The sequence below is a fragment of the Myxine glutinosa genome, unplaced genomic scaffold (genome assembly GCF_964187855.1).
Source record: "Myxine glutinosa unplaced genomic scaffold, kmMyxGlut1.1 SCAFFOLD_1503, whole genome shotgun sequence".
Lineage (NCBI taxonomy): Eukaryota > Metazoa > Chordata > Myxini > Myxiniformes > Myxinidae > Myxine > Myxine glutinosa.
In genome coordinates, this window is record NW_027617598.1 from 36,074 (window position 1) to 53,484 (window position 17,411).

The following is a 17,411-nucleotide window of genomic DNA, read 5'->3' on the forward strand; positions in this document are numbered from 1 at the left end:
TAGTGTGCTGTAATGTGCTGTTCTGTACTGTGCTGTGTTATAGTGTGCTGTAATGTGCTGTTCTGTACTGTGCTGTGTTATAGTGTGCTGTAATGTGCTGTTCTGTACTATGCTGTGCTATAGTGTGCTGTAATGTGTTGTTGTAGCGACCCATGGGTCCCCCAAGCGAGACCAGCAACAGAATCTCCTTGCTCCAGCCGGTGACGTAACCGGCGAGCAAACCTTGGCGCCGGGGTGGCCGGTCACGTGACCACCAAAGCGTGCCGCGCGTGCGGTTATAATCCTTTGCACCTGTCGGTCACGTGACCACCAAAGCGCGCCTCGCCTGAGAGGCGTGGCTTTCGGTTTCGGTTGTGCTTTCTGGTTTTGATATATATGCAGCCCGATAAACGGGCTTTTCAGAGTTCCCGAGTTGGTTTTTACAATGAACATCTTCTCGGACGAGTTTGTGTCTTGCCCGTCACTTCGTCCGTCTCAAGCAAGAGCCCTGCTCTTCACTGGTGACCCCGAATTTACGACACGCGATGGACACCGCAGTGTCCCTCAAATTGCCCACCTTCTGGGAAGCACATGCCGCCGTCTGGTTCGCGCAGGCGGACTCCCAGTTCGCCCTGCGTAGCATCACGGAGGATGCCACGCGATACCATTACGTGGTCGCCGTGCTTGGCTCCGCGACCGCCGCCCGCTGCCTGAGCTTCCTCCAGAACCCGCCCGCTGACGGCAAGTACGACGCCATCAAGGCACTTCTTCTGGGCGCTTTTGCCCTCTCCCCGGCGGAGCGCGCACGACGCCTGCTCAACCTTCCTGAGCTCGGCGATACGCGCCCGTCCGAACGCATGGACTACATGCTCGCGTTGCTCGGCGAGCACCCCTCGGATTTCCTGTTTCGGGAGCTTTTTCTTCGCCACCTCCCGGCCCAGGTACGGGTCGCCCTGGCAGGCACGACCATCGTGAACCCCCGCGACCTCGCCAAGGAGGCCGACAAGATCGATTCGGCAAGCCAGCTCGCCGGAACGGCGAGCCAGCTTGTCGGGTTGGCGGCCGGGAGCCCTCCCGCCCACCCGCCCGGCGCCCGCGACACAGTTTCCTTCCCGGAGGCCGCCGGGCCGGCGCGACTGGCAGCGGCGATGCCGCGTCGCCCGGTCCCGACGCGTCGACCGTAGCCCCCGCCGGACCCGGCCTGGTGTTATTTCCACGCCAGATTCGGGCGGCAGGCCCGATCATGTCGACCCCCGTGCACGTTCGGCAAGTTGGGAAACGGGCGGGCCGGTGTTCCCTACCAGCAATGAACGCCGGCCGTTCCGGAAACCTGCTATTCATCGCGGACCAAGCGTCGGGGCGGCGCTTTCTCTGCGACACCGGCGCCCAGCTGAGCGTCATTCCCACTTCGGCGGAGGACAGGCGGGCCGCCGTTTGCGGCCCCTCCTTAATCGTGGCCAACGGCTCCGCCATCCGCACCTTCGGCCCACGCACCGTCGCCCTCCGCTTCGGCAGCCAGCTCTTTCACTGGGAGTTCGTGACGGCGGACGTCCCCATGGCTTTGCTCGAGGCCGATTTTCTGTGCGCCCACGGGCTGCTGGTCGACGTGAAACGCCGGCGTCTCGTCAACGCCGAAACTTTCAGCTACCTGGCATGCGCCTTGAGCCGTTCCGCGCCCACCGAGTTTTCCTGCATCCTCCCATTGGCAGACGACTTCGCACGTCTCCTCGCGGAGTTCCCGGCCCTCACGCGACCGACGTTTTCGGCCATCACGGTACGTCACGGCATCGAGCATCACATCCCCACTACGGGCCCGCCGGTGTACGCCCGGGCTCGCCGTCTCGATCCCGCCAAACTCGCCGTCTCCAAGGCCGAGTTCGCCACGCTGGAGCACCTCGGCATCGTGCGGCGCTCCAACAGCGCCTGGGCCTCGCCGCTGCACATCGTCCCGAAGCCGGGGGGCGGATGGCGGACATGCGGCGACTACCGCCGCCTTAACGACGCCACTACCCCTGACAGGTACCCCGTCCCACACATCCAGGATTTTTCCGCCCGGTTGGCGGGGCGGACCATTTTTTCAAAAGTGGACCTGATTCGGGGGTACCACCAGGTGCCCGTCCGCCTGGCCGACATCCCGAAGACGGCCGTTATTACACCTTTCGGCCTCTTTGAATTCCTCCGGATGCCCTTCGGCCTCAAAAACGCGGCACAGGCGTTCCAGCGCCTGATGGACGGCGTGCTGCGCGACTTGCCGTTCCTCTACACCTACCTGGACGACATCCTCGTCGCCAGCACGTCCAGAGCCGAGCACCTCCTCCACCTCCGGACGCTGTTCGGCCACCTCAGCGAGCACGGATTGATCGTCAACCCGGCCAAATGTCACTTTGGTGCGGCGACGATCGACTTTTTGGGCCACCGCATCACCCGGACCGGCGCTGTGCCGCTACCGGCCAAAGTCGAGGCCATCGCCGCTTTCCCGCGCCCCCGCTCCGTCAAGGCGCTGCAGGAGTTCCTCGGGATGGTGAACTTTTATCACCGCTTCGTGCCCCGAGCTGCGCAACTCATGCGGCCCTTGTGCGCCGCCCTCCGCGGCCAGCCGGCGAAACGCGACGTTGTCTGGTCCACGGACATGGACGCTGCTTTTACCGGTGCAAAACGGGCCCTCGCCAACGCCACGCTGCTGGCCCACCCGGTACCCCAGGCTCCCATCGCCCTCACCACGGACGCCTCCGACTACGCCGTGGGCGTGGTCCATGAACAATGGGTAAACGGGGCCTGGCAGCCGCTCGCGTTCTTCAGCCGGCAACTCCTGCCCAATGAGTTGAAGTACAGCACCTTCGACCACGAGCTCCTCGGGCTGTACCTAGCCGTCCACCATTTTCGCCACCTCCTGGAGGGCCGCCCGTTCACAGCTTTTGTCGACCACAAGCCGTTGGTTTTCGCCATGGCCAAGGTCACGGAGCCGTGGTCGGCCCGCCAGCAGCGCCACCTCTCCGCCGTGTCGGAGTACACCACGGACATCCGGCACGTCGCCGGGAAGGACAACGCCGTGGCCGACTGCCTTTCTCGAGCCGGCGCCAACGCCGTCCACCTCGGCGTCGATTTCGCCCTAATGGCAACGGACCAGGCCACCGACGGCACGGTGCAGGCGCTCTGGGTGGTGGACACGGGCCTCCGCTTGGCTGACGTCCCCTTCGCGGACACAGTCCTGCTGTGCGACATCTCCCAAGGCCGACCTCGCCCCGTTGTGCCGGTCACCTGGCGGCGTCGCATTTTTGCTTCGCTCCACGGCCTCTCTCACCCGGGCCGGAAGGCGTCCCAGAGGCTGGTGGCGGTGCGTTTCGTCTGGCATGGGCTGCGACGGGACGTCCGCGACTGGGCCAACGCCTGCACACCCTGCCAGCGGTCCAAGGTCCACCGTCATACCCAGGTTCCGCTGGCTCCCTTCACCGTGCCCGAGCGACGGTTCGACCACGTCCACGTGGACCTGGTGGGTCCCCTTCCCCCATCGCAGGGGTTCACCCACCTGCTTACCATGGTGGACAGGACCACCAGGTGGCCGGAGGCCGTGCCCCTCGCCTCCACCACCACTGCCGACGTGGCCCAGGCGTTCATCGCCACCTGGGTCGCGCGTTTCGGTGCACCAGCGGACATCTCGTCGGACCGCGGCCCACAGTTCACGTCCGAACTATGGGGCGCAGTCGCCCGCGCGTTGGGCGTTACCCTGCACCGCACCACGGCCTACCACCCCAGGCCAACGGGTTGTGCGAGCGGTTCCACCGCTCCATGAAGGCCGCACTCATGGCCGGCCTCCAGGACGACGGCTGGGCCGACCGGCTCCCGTGGGTCCTTTTGGGCCTCCGCACGGCTCCCAAAGAGGACCTCCAGGCATCCACCGCCGAGCTGGTGTACGGCCAGGCCCTCCGCGTACCGGGCGAGTTCATTCCCGACACCACCAGCCCATGGTCCGCCGCGCGCCAGCGCACGGACTTCCAGGAGGCCGCCCGACGTTTCGCCCCGGTGCCCACCTCCCGCCACGGCGACCCCCAATCCTACGTCCCCCCAGCACTCCGCACGGCGGAGTACGTCTTCGTGCGCCACGACGCGCACCGGGGGCCGCTCCGGCCACCATACGACGGACCCTTCCGGGTCCTACGACGGGACAACACGTCCTTCATTGTCAACATCGGCGGCCGGGCGGACCGGATTTCGCTGGACCGCCTCAAGCCGGCCCACATGGACGTCGGCCAGCCGCCACGGCTGGCTCTCCCACCGCGGCGCGGCCGCCCCCCGTCCACTGCACCCCCACCGTCTGACCACCCGCCACCACACCGGACCCCCCCCCCCCCCCCCCCCCCGCGTCTGGCCAGGGGTCGTTTCGGTCAGGTCATCCAGACCCACCTCAGGTTGACCTTCCTGGATCAAGTCCATTCTGGGGGGGCGTGTGTAGCGACCCATGGGTCCCCCAAGCGAGACCAGCAACAGAATCTCCTTGCTCCAGCCAGTGACGTAACCGGCGGGCAAACCACGGCGCCGGAGTGGCCGGTCACGTGACCACCAAAGCGTGCCGCGCGTGCGGTTATAATCCTTTGCACCTGTCGGTCACGTGACCACCAAAGCGCGCCTCGCCTGAGAGGCTTGGCTTTCGGTTTCGGTTGTGCTTTCTGGTTTTGATATACATATATGCAGCCCGATAAACGGGCTTTTCAGAGTTCCCGAGTTGGTTTTTACAATAAACATCTTCTCGGACGAGTTTGTGTCTTGCCCGTCACTTCGTCCGTCTCAAGCAAGAGCCCTGCTCTTCACTGTTCTGTACTGTGCTGTGTTATAGTGTTCTGTAATGTGCTGTTCTGTACTATGCTGTGCTATAGTGTGCTGTAATGTGCTGTTCTGTACTGTGCTGTGTTATAGTGTGCTGTAATGTGCTGTTCTGTACTATGCTGTGCTATAGTGTGCTGTAATGTGCTGTTCTGTACTGTGCTGTGCTCTAGTGTGCTTTAATGTGCTGTTCTGTACTGTGCTGTGTTATAGTGTGCTGTAATGTGCTGTTCTGTACTGTGCTGTGCTCTAGTGTGCTTTAATGTGCTGTTCTGTACTGTGCTGTGTTATAGTGTGCTGTAATGTGCTGTTCTGTACTGTGCTGTGCTATAGTGTGCTTTAATGTGCTGTTCTGTACTGTGCTGTGTTATAGTGTGCTGTAATGTGCTGTGCTGTGCTATAGTGTGGTATGTGGGCCCCGCAATTTTTTTTTTATCGGGCCTTAACATGTAAGGCCGGCCCATGTTCTAAAGCCCTTAAAAAGACCCAAAAAGGCTTATTTTAGTTTTGGCACTTTTTTAGGTGGTTTGCGAGCAAAAAACTGCTTTCTTTTGTTTTTTTTATCGTAAAAATTAACGTTAACGGTTTATCGATAACTTTCGTTACATTTTTAACGAATTAACTGATTAACGGTTATCGAAGTTAACTTTTTGGTTAACGGTTAACGAAGTTAACTTTTTGATTAACCGTGCCCACCTTTGCCCATGTGTGTGCCGTTCCTCGGATGGACGTTAAATAGACCTCGGATGGGTTTGTCCTAATATTACCAGGGATGGTTTTTGTAAGATTCTCGTAAGATTCTTCTTCATGCCTGTTGCTCCAATTATCACTGGTACAATTTCAGTTCTCTTCAGCTTACAGGATTTTGTTCACTTCATTTTGTGTGTGTCATCATGTTATTGATTTCTGCATTGTTTAAGCCAAAATCTCTGGGGACTGACACCTCAATTAGCAATGCCTTCTTTTCTTTTTTTTGTGCCTCAGTTCTATATCTGGTCGCAGTGCTTTGTTTTATATGTTCATTCCCGATGGGATCATTATGGGATGTTTTCAGTGATTGCTTTTGTTTCATGTTTCCATGGGTTTTCTGGAACTGAAATATTTAAATTTCTTCAGATGTGCCAGTGGATTACTCGACATACGTTGTTGTGCCTTTGGGTGTACAGCTGTTCTGACATGAGTTTTCTACATCCTGATAGGAGGTGCCTCGTACTTTGCTTCTACCTTGCAGAACCTACTACACTTGTCCGATTGACTTAGTCCCGCCGTTTTCTTAAAGCCATTGGTTTAGTGTCCTTGGTCTTGGGCATTTATAATGATTTGTTGTCCATCCCAGTTCAGCTGACCTCTTCTTAACCATTCCAAAGAGCCATCTTTGTCTACTCCCAATCATTCCTACTCTTTTTTTTATATACTTTCTTGCTCTTTTCTCGTTTTCCCAGTTGTTGGTGTATACCTGTAGACATTTCGGTTTATTTTTTTTCATTGTTGGAGCTGTATTCATTGCTCTTTCGCTTTCATGTGTGGCATATTCCATTTGCACCTGTCATTGGAATTGTTTTTGCTATGTGGGTTAGGGATATCTTCTCTGGCTTGCTGTCTTCGTGTTTGCTTACAAATCGGATTCTGTAGTCAGTTTAACTACTGTTGTCATTTTGTTCACTTGGTTGAATTCCATCAGGCCACTACGTCCTTGTCATCTCGGCAGGTACATTCTCAGGATGTACTGGTTTTTGTGGAACATTTTGTGGATAGTGAGGAGCTTCCTTGTTTTGATAACCCATTTCTGGATTTCTGCTTGTGGCCAGTTTATTCCGCAGCTATGCTGGAGAATAAAGGTCTGAAGGTGAATATCGGAAAGACGAAGGTGATGGCAAGTGGTAAAGCATGTGGTGAGGTGGAAAGAACTGGGAAGTGGCCGTGTGCTGTGTGCAGGAAGGATGTCGGAGTGAACTCCATTCAATGTACAATGTGCACTGAGTGGGTTCATCAAAAATGTAGTGGTCTGAGAGGGTCATTAACCAGTGTGGCAGCTACATTCAAATGTAAGGTGTGCACAGAGGGAGCTGCAGATGGAGGAAATGTTGAGTTGGATCTTGGAGACGGCGTGAAGCTGGAAGGTGTGAAAACATTTTGCTACCTCGGAGACATGCTGAATGGAGAAGGTGGATCAGACTCGGCAACGGTTGCTGGAGTGAGATGTGCATGGAAGAAGTTTCGGGAACTGAGTGGCGTGCTGACGAGGAGGAGAGTGTCGCTGAAGCTGAAGGGAAAGGTGTATGGTGTATGGTGCATGTGTGAGAAGTGTTATGATTTATGGGAGAGAGACATGGGTAATGAACGTAGAGCAGCAACGAAGGCTGGAAAGGGTGGAAATGTGAATGGTTCGGTGGATGTGTGGAGTATCGTTGAGAGAGGGGAAGACAAATGATGAATTGCGAAAGATGATGGGAATAGAGCCTGTGATTGATGCTGTGAAGAGGAACAGGTTGAGATGGTTTGGTCATGTGTTGAGGAAGGATGAAAGTGACTGGTTGAGAAGAGTGATGGAAATGAATGTTAGAAGGAAATAGAGGACGGGGAAGACCGAGAAAGACTTGGCTAAAGATGGTGGAAGAAGAAATGCGGGCAAGGGGGTTAACAAGGGGAGATGCAGAAAATAGGGCAAAATGGAGAAGATTGTCATGGGGACCGCAAGGCTAACATCTGCTCTAGCAGGGAAAATGGCCTTAAAATGCCTGTTGTTGTTGTGTGTTGTATGCTGGAATACTGGTATTGCGTGTTGGTTAATAGCTTTCATTTTGTTGCTTGGAGAAAGGTATGTTTTCAGGATCACCCTCATTCTACACAGGTATTCTTTGGCAATTGTTTCGTGCATTTGTTTGTAACAAATTTGGTGACTCCCAAGTTACTGCATTTGCATGATTCTTATTTCTCTAGCTCCTGCATTGTTGTATCTCGGTCGATATTTATGTTATGCGTTTTTGTTGATTTACCCTGCACGGAGTGTACTTGGCATGCTTATCTCTGCCAAATTACATTTGGATGTCATCGAGGAGTACTGTTTTACTAATCTGAGTTCTCCCAATTTTTTCGTCGTTTGGTGCAGAGTTTTAAACAGTAGATATGTCATCTTTCTGGTTTCTTTGGATGTTCTTTTATTGGACATTAGGGTGTATCCAGGTCCTTGCTCATTAATCAGCTCTCCGTGGGTTCAGGGCTAGGCAAAATAGGAGGGGCAAAAGGCGGTGTCCCTGGGGGATCCTGCAACGTAACGTCACTCCTTGTATTTAAATATTTCCTTCCGAGTGTTGCAGTATCAATGTGGTATTCCAAAGCTCTATTGCTTTCTCAATCCGTTTGATTATTTGGGGGTTGATCTTGTACAATTGCATGCATTCTATCATCCATGAATGTGGGACGCTGTCCAAAGATTTTTTGTCGTCTATCCAGGCTGTGGACAATTTGATTCTTCTATTAATACATTTTTCGAGTATGGCCTTGTTCAATAGTAGGTGGTCTGGTGTGAGAGTGTGTGTGTGTGTGTGTGTGTGTGTGTGTGTGTGTGTGTGTGTGTGTGTGGTGTTTGTGGTGCTTGGGCCTTAATCGCTGAGGGATGGCGGAGACATGTCCGACCACACTTTTTGGAGTACGGTGACACCATATCTATTGTTCCCTCCTTCCCCCTCCCTCCCCCCACATCACGTACCACTCTATAGCATGTGTCGACTGGCATTTGAGAGTGCCCCTTGACAACACTTGAGGGCTTGTCTAGTTACATAATCATACTAAAATACACAATTTGGTGTCTGTCTGAACGTGATATATTTGGTCGTTACTTGCCCAATCTAAACCAAACTTGCCAGGGGGTCTAAGGATCACACGATGAAGATTGTAGTGACTTAACTTGCCCACCTCCCCAAGGGGGTTTTCCGCCTTGGTCAACCTCCTTGTTATGGTGTATTAATAGCTCAGAATGGCGTTTCGTGGGGCACACCTACTGGAAGTAAAAATAATTATAATCACAAAATATTCTGTTAATTATTGTCCCCCGTCGCTCAGCGGAGCGAAAGGGGGACTATGGCTTTCCCCTCCGTCCGTGTGTCCGTCCGTCCGTCCGGGTGTGCGTGCGGTCGTGCATGCGGTCGTGCGTGCGTAAGCGAAGGACCGCATTCGAATTTGGTGTGGGTGCAACCCACGTCAAAATCCAAGATGGCCGCCGCCATGTATGTCTGATGCCATGTATGTCTGAACCTTGTAACGTGCATATCTTGAAAAATACGTGAACTACCAACTTCTAATCTGGTGTGTGGGTGTATCTAGGCACAAGGAAGAACGCTGTTTAAAATCGGGTCGCCACGTCAAAAGCCAAGATGGCCGCCGCCATGTATGTCTGAAAAATGTGAGATGAATATCTTGAAAAATAAGCAAAGTACCAACTGCTAATTTGGTGTGTGGGTGTATCTCGGCAAAAGGAAGAACGCTATTGAAAATTGGGTCGCCACGTCAAAATCCAAGATGGCCGCCACCATGTATGTCTGATGCCATGTATGTCTGAACCTTGTAACCTGCATATCTTGTAAAATAAGCAAAGTACTAACTTCTAATCTGGTGAGTGGGTGTATCTAGCCATAAGGAAGAACGCTATTGAAAATTGGGTCGCCACGTCAAAATCCAAGATGGCTGCCGCCATGTACGTCTGAACCTTGTGAGATGAATATCTTGAAAAATAAGCGAAGTACCAACTTCTAATCTGGTGTGTGGGTGTATCTCGGCATAAGGACGAACGCTATTGAAAATTGGGTCGCCACGTCAAAATCCAAGATGGCCGCCACCATATATATGTCTGAAACTTGTGAGCGAAATATCTCGAACAATAAGCAAAGTGCCAACGTCTAATCTGGTGTGTGGGTGTATCTATTGGGTCGCCACGTCAAAATCCAAGATGGCCGCCGCGATGTATGTCCGAACCTTGTGAGATGAATATCTTGAAAAATAAGCGAAGTACCAACTTCTAATTTGGTGTGTGGGTGTATCTCGGCATAAGGACGAACGCTATTGAAAATTGGGTCGCCACGTCAAAATCCAAGATGGCCGCCACCATATATATGTCTGAACCTTGTGAGCGAAATATCTTGAAAAATAAGCGAAGTACCAACTTCTAATATGGTGTGTGGGTGTATCTAGGCATAAGGAGGAACGCTATTGAAAATTGGGTCGCCATGTCAAAATCCAAGATGGCCACCGCCATGTATGTCCAAACCTTGTGAGATGAATATCTTGAAAAATAAGTGAAGTACCAACTTCTAATTTGGTGTGTGGGTGTATCTCGCCATAAGGAAGAACGCTATTGAAAATTGGGTCGCCACGTCAAAAACCAAGATGGCCGCCACCATATATATGTCTAAACATTGTGAGCGAAATATCTTGAAAAGTAAGCGAAGTACCAACTTCTAATCTGGTGGGTGTGTGTATCTCGGCATAAGGAAGAACGCCATTGAAAATTGGGTCGCCACGTCAAAATACAAGATGGCCGCCGCCATGTATGTCTGAATCTTGAGAAGAATATCTTGAAATATAAGCGAAGTACCATCTTCTAATCTGGTGTGTGGGTGTATCTAGGCACAAGGAAGAACGCTATTGAAAATTGGGTCGCCACGTCATACTCCAAGATGGCGGCCGCCATGTATGTCTGAACCTTGTGAGATGAATATCTTGAAAAATAAGCGAAGTACCAACTTCTAATTTGGTGTGTGGGTGTATCTCCGCATAAGGAAGAACGCTATTGAAAATTGGGTCGCCACGTCAAAATCCAAGATGGCCGCCTTGCGTCTTCCACTTTGTCAACTCGCATCATTTCACCGACGGGGGACCGAGGCGTAACGCTTGTTTCCAATGTTTTGATTACCTTTTTTAACTGGTTACTGCTGTTTAACACTAAACTGAAAGAAATTTGAAGCAAACCCGACGTCCTTGATGCATTCTATGCTTATCGCATTCCCCACATACCATCAGATCTGAGCCATTTCAACTTGTTAGGCCTCTTAGTTCTAGGTAGGGCACTCAAAAGAGTCGCTACTCATGAATGATGTGTTAATGGGTTGTCCGATGTTTCTAGCCATAAAGGTTTGTGGACTGTACATGGATTGTTTTTAGCTTATGTCTTGGGGCCTCATGTCATTTCTCCTGGCCTTAGCTTTAAGTGTGATGTGTGATATTGCCCCTGACATTCTTGTGACTCAATTGTGACATTTATTCAAGGCATAACCCCCATTCGTAACGCACACTCACCTTTAAGCTGTCTAGCGTAAGTTTGAATCCCGACCCAGCTAATTTTCCCCCCTTGTCAATAGCGATCAACACCCTTAGTTGGGTGTGTGTTTTGCCAGTGTATGTTGTGCACACACGCAGGTTTTCTATCGAAATAACCATCAGTGGGCACTTCTGTAATGAGCATACAGGATGCTGAGGGAATAAGGGACCATGAACCTTGGCATGAAATAATTAATACGCCACTTTGCCATCCCCACCGTATCAGGATTTGAGTCTGGGTAGTGGAAAACAGTCAGATCTGAGAGCAATAGAAGATTGCCCAATTACCGTGTTTTTCCACCATGAAAAAAATCTACTATGTTACGGTGTAATCATGTCTTGGTGGAATCTGTTGTGCTTTTTGTAACCTTTGTAAACCGTGGTGTGCGCAATGCATTGGAGGAAATGTGATGGATCAGGTGTTACTTCGACTTAAATTCTAGCTGTGCTTGTGCAGGCCTAACTGCAAGTGGTTTGGTAAACCTTTGCATTTTACTATCCGTTTAGTGCTGCAGTGCATTCTGATATTTATCCCACAAAATCAACATGAAACTAGAAAGCATCTGAAAATGCAAAGCCCGTCCAGATCCGCTTTGTATTCAGTTTTTTTTCTTCTTCCATATACTAAACATGATGAAAACAGCGAAAAAATACAAAATAATTGACGATTTTAGGCGACCTTGACCTTTTGACCTCAAAAGCAATATGCAAAAAAGCAACCTTTGACCTTTTGATCTTAAAATGACAAAACGATCAGCTTCTAGATTTTGATTGGTGAACCAATAATTCAGTGATCCACTATGCAAATTCTTAAAATTTCAGGTCATTTGGATGAAAATTGGCGATTTTATGTGATGCTGACTTTTGACCTTTTGATCTTAAAATAAAGCAATCGACTTCTAGATTTTGATTGGTGAACCAATTCAGTGACCCACTATGCAAATTATTAAAATTTCAGGTCATTTGGATGAAAATTGGTGGTTTTATGTGATGCTGACCTTTGACATTTTGACCAAAATTTTAATTTCTCTTCTCCATATTCTCATTATAAAGCTTTGTTGAAAGTTTGATGACAAAAGCTGAAATGGTTTTTAAAAAAAAGTTACGGCCCAGACAGACAGACAGACGGACACACACAGAAGTGATTGCAAAACCCCGTCTCCGCTGCATGGGGACGGGCTAATTACATTAAAACGCATACATGTATACTCCATGCAAAGATACACAAACATAACTAAACATGCAACTCACTTATACCCAAACACTCCAAACCACATATATGGAAGTGGCATGAATCTGACATCCAAAGCATGTGAATTCAAATCCAGCTGAAATGTGAGAAATTATTTGTATTTGGAGAGAGAGAGAGAGAGAGAGAGAGAGAGAGAGAGAGAGAGAGAGAGAGAGAGAGAGAGAGAGAGAGAGAGAGAGAGAGAGAGAGAGAGAGAGAGAGAGAGAGAGAGAGAGAGAGAGAGAGAGAGAGAGAGAGAGAGAGAGAGAGAGAGAGAGAGAGAGAGAGAGAGAGAGAGAGAGAGAGAGAGAGAGAGAGAGAGAGAGAGAGAATGAGAGAATGAGAATGAGAGAATGAGAATGAGAGAATGAGAATGAAAATGAATTACGGTGGCACAACGAGCTGGCTCATTACCTTCGGGAAGAGGACAGTCTGCCTCTGTTTTTTCCTGGTGTGGTCTGGTCTACATTACTGGAAAAGTCCATGCTATGGTTGACTCTTGATGCCCTCAGGGCAATTTGAGATAGAGAATTCAATGCTACCTCTGAGAAGAGAACGCTGCAGCAAAATCTCTCACTAAAATAGAAACACACAAACACACACACCTGCACTTGTATGGTAGAGACAAGGGGTTCGGATTACACATGCAGACATAAAGATCCTACAAGGCAGAGTGATGCTCTGCATAATAAGAGGAGGTACCTGGTTCTATGATCCTGTTTGATCTTCCATGTGTACATGCCTGAATTTGAAATGTGATTTGTCATGGACAGGCAGTGGATCTCAACAAGCCCATCGATAAACGGATATACAAGGGTACGCAGCCCACGTGTCACGACATCAACCAGTTGGCAGCGGGTCCAGAGAGCGTCTTCCTCCTTGTGGGATTCACCACCGGCCAGGTGCAGCTTGTCGATCCTGTGAGGAAGGAGAACAGCAAACTCTTCAATGAGGAGGTCAGTTTAACCGAATCGGTTCTTTTCAAGTGGTTCCAAGCAAGAAAAAGAACCGCCTTTAGAGGCCATTTTTTCCCCGCAGAGCAGGGGTTGGCCTTTTTTGGGCACCCTGGTCCCCTTTTTGGAGCAATGTTTTATGGCCGGATGCCCTTCCTGCCACCAACCCTGTTAGTCGCCTCTTGCGACACACAGGGAATTACCAGTGAACTGGTACTCAATTTGTCGACCTCGGAAAAATGACAGGCTGAGTCAAACCCCCTTGCGGTAATTCAGCGATCAACCGGGATTCGAACCCAGGATCTCAAGCCAGCACCCTAACCGCTAAGCCAACACCAGGCTTTTTCAAGCAGGAAAAGGGACGTATAGTAAGTAGTACGATCGATATGTGCATTAAAACCTCGTTTAGCTGAACAATTCGCCGAACCAGTTTAGCACAGCGAACTTTTTTGCACGTGTAGAAAAGTGTTGGCAGATATTCTTCTTCCTCTTCTTTTGTAAGCAGCATGTGGCTGTGGGTAGCATCATTTGCTGGTGGTGCAGCTGTGCCACTGATGCAGTGTCCCCTCATAGGTTAGAGCAGGAATTTGGAATTTGTTCGTGGTGTGGTGGTAACCCACCTACTCTTCAGGAGGATCTTTATCGTCCACCGACTAATGCTGGCATTCAGGATGCCAAGTTTGACGTCCATTGATGAATTTATGGGACACACATTGATGGATCGCCCTGCCTGCGAAACACCAAGATGGCGGTCAAACCCAGGCTTGACACCTCAGAAGTGAGTGTGGTGGCACACATTAATGCTGAGAAAGCCACCATTGATGCACATACTGCTGAATACTCAGTAAGATCACTGCTAAGGAATAGTTATGCAGTGCAAGTCGTTTTCACAAAGTCCTATAATAAATAGCTATGTGCACTAAGCTATGTAGCTGTTATATCAGTTGATAAGAAAAATAATTTTGCCAGGCAAGTGCATACCGCAAATAGCTCCACCTAGGCTAGCCGAGGTTCTCCTGTAAATGAGAACACAAGGAAACCGGCAAAGGAAGAAGCTATTTGGCCCATCATGCCAATGTAGAACCGCTCTATAGCAGAGTTGCCAAACTTGGCACAAACCGACTTTGGGATGTGAAGAACAATTTCAGAAGGGGTGGCAAAAAATCCGACCAGCTTAATGACGTCATAGGCCACGCCCCCTTTTAAAACATATTTTGCCATATCGTCCATTTTTTTCTTTAATTAAACATGAGTGCATTTTTGGGTTGCCGCGAAAACGCGTTTAGTTGCTAAATTAAACGCAAATCAAGCGAAAATGTCAGTACCAAGAGTGGATAACGGGTACTTATACGCGAACAAATCTGAGATTGATTTCAATGCTTGTGAAGATAGTTTTGACAATGCTGACTTGGTATTTTGGTGATTCAAGTGATGTTACACGTAGTAAATAATAATGTTGAGCGTAATCTGTTAAAATGAGAGATTTTCCTGTCTGGTTTGCAAGACGAATGCTAGGCCTAAAAGCTAGCCCTAAAAAACAAAACTCAGGCAGGCAGGCAAAAAGGCAGGCCTTTTGCAGGCCTTTTGCTCAGGCAGGCAGGCCTTTTGCTCAGGCAGGCAGGCCTTTTGCTCAGGCAGGCAGGCCTTTTGCTCAGGCAGGCAGGCCTTTTGCTCAGGCAAAAACTCAGGCAAAACTCAGGCAGCCCATCGTGCATTTATGGGGGTTTTTTTTGTTTGTTTGTTTGTGAAGAACATTAACAACATATATTATATTTATTAACTAAATTTTCGAAATTGCCACCTTTGGCCCGAGTAAACCAGATCATATCACATTTGTAATAATCAATACACTCTTTTCTACCAAGTACAAAATGGACTGGGAATCCTGTGTGATCTGCCAAGAAGGTACAGGCCCTTGGAAATGTCTTGCAGACAGCCTTCAAATTAGTGGACTGCAAGTCGACTCAACTTTTTAAAAGTTTGTTGAAGACTTCAGAGAAATTCAAGCCCTACCTGTGGAGATTGATTTCAAGGGAGAAGGAACAGCTGAACAATTCTTTCAAAATCATGCCAAATGGCATAAGGCGTACCATCTCAAGTTTACTCTTTCCAAGTTGCGAAGAGCAAAAGACAGGTTGGAAAAAAGGCGTCGGGAAGATGTTGGTCAACAACAGGAAGACCAAGGAGAAAGGAAATCGAAGCGCAAATCAACTGGGAATACCAGTCAAGGCTCGTGCATTTTTTGCTCAGAGATAACAGGCAAACTGCATGAATGTGCTACTATGAACATGGACCAAAATTTAAGGACGATGGCAAGGGAACTCAATGATACAACACTTCTGACTAGGATTTCTGAAGGCGACGTAGTGGCAATTGAAGCCAGGTATCATTTCGAGTGTCTGACAGCTTACAGAAACCGCTACAGAAGCGTCCAATTAGCTAGTACAGAGAGTACCTGCAATGAACAAAAAGTACTTGAAGGCCAAGCATTTGCAGAACTGGTATCCTACATTGAAAGTTGTGTAGAGGATGGCACCTTCATCTTTAAACTCTGACCTGCATGCGCTCCATGGAAATCGTCGAAAGCATCCGTGATTTTGAAGCAGAGGTTTTGTCAATGGCTAATGTGGCAAAGCTGATTCGAAGAGAATGCGCCGAATGGAACTCTTTCAACTTCACAGGTAGTTTTCCAGCTGATTGCTCGGCGAACTCTACTCTATGTAGGACTGAGCACCCATACACTTACCAGAAGTAAGAAAATGGTGAATGCCTTATACAGACAATTTATTAGTGTTAGCTTTGATAGGGTGATTGACATAGAAAGTCAGCTGGCAAGTGCTGTCTGCAAGCGCTCTGAGGAAGAGGGCTTGGTCTGCCCTCCCATTCTACGCAAAGGCCTCTTTGGCCTTTGGCCCACCAGTCTACAGCCACAACAGAATGCTCCAGCCCCAAAGGGCTTTGGTTGGACTATAACTGACAGCACCTGGAAGCCAGTCTGGACCCTACTGCCTGAAGTATCCAAGGCCTGCAGAGAACTGCTAAAGTGTGGCTGAAAAAAGCTGCCATTATGCTCGGCGAACTGCAAGTGTCACTCAGCAGGACTTTCTTGCACAGGTCTTTGTTATCCATGTCGTGGAACTTGTAGGTCCATCAAGTGACTTTCAGGCATTGTTGTAGTGCCATTATAAGTATGTACGTTTCCAGATAAGGAATATCATAGAAGAAAAAGTTGGTAACGTACCTACTGAAATGACTATACGATATCGTCATGTGCATGCAAGAACGTCATAAGTAAATAGCTGCCTTTTGTCACTTTACTTTTTCTATGTTTTTGGTCAGCGGTAATGGAACCATGTCAAGGGTCATTGTCTTGTGCAAATTGCAACACTTGCTAATGGTTTATGGATTCTTTCTTACACACATATTTCAAAAAATATAACACAAAACAGCTATTGCAGATACGACCTTCCTGCACTCAAAACAATGATATTATGTCCTTGCTTCTCCTTGCAGTTGATACAATATTTTTGTTCTTATAATCACATTGTGCATGCCATTAGCTGAATTTTGATACCAAACGTAGTATGTTTAGATTGACATACCCTTCCGCATGACCTTAAGTGACCTTTAGTGACCTATAGATACCCTCTGAAGAAAAGGAATACATTTTAAGTATCTTTATGGCAATGTACATGTCATGAGCTTTAATTTGATACTAAACTTGACATGTTTATATGAACTTATTATTATGACATAGTTACATAATATATAAAAAGGGGCATGGCCTAAGTGACGTCATTAACATGTTCGGATTTTTGGGCACCCCTTCTAGGATTGTTCATTGGACCCCAAGGAAGGTTTGTGCCAAGTTTCATGCTTTTGTCAGAAGTGCACAATAATTTTGCTTAGCCACCCTGCTACTACTCTAACCTATACTATAAGAGAGCCATTTGTCTGTCTGTCTGTCGCCATCTTTCTCAGAGATGGCTGAACGGATCTTTGTTAAACTTTCAGAGGTTCATCTGTGAGTGCTGGGGAGTGTTTTGGGCAAAGAAAAAAATGGAAATTTTGAAGAAAAAAACTTAGATTTCTTTGGGGGATTTCCCCCTTTTAAAATC

General features: G+C 49.1%; 1 protein-coding gene across 3 annotated transcripts in view; it reads left to right on the top strand.

Moving 5' to 3' along the window:
- The window catches only part of LOC137413737 (WD repeat-containing protein 20), a 31,504-nt gene that overhangs the window by 6,684 nt on the left and 7,409 nt on the right, over positions 1-17,411 (top strand). The window contains exon 2 of one of the 3 annotated variants that reach the window (XM_068099175.2): positions 13,114-13,296. The exons of 1 other annotated variant lie outside the window; for it this stretch is intronic. In XM_068099175.2, coding sequence (XP_067955276.1) covers positions 13,114-13,296 — 183 coding nt within the window. The remainder of the gene's footprint in view (positions 1-13,113; positions 13,297-17,411) is intronic. One more of the 3 variants, XM_068099185.2, reaches the window with a different exon arrangement.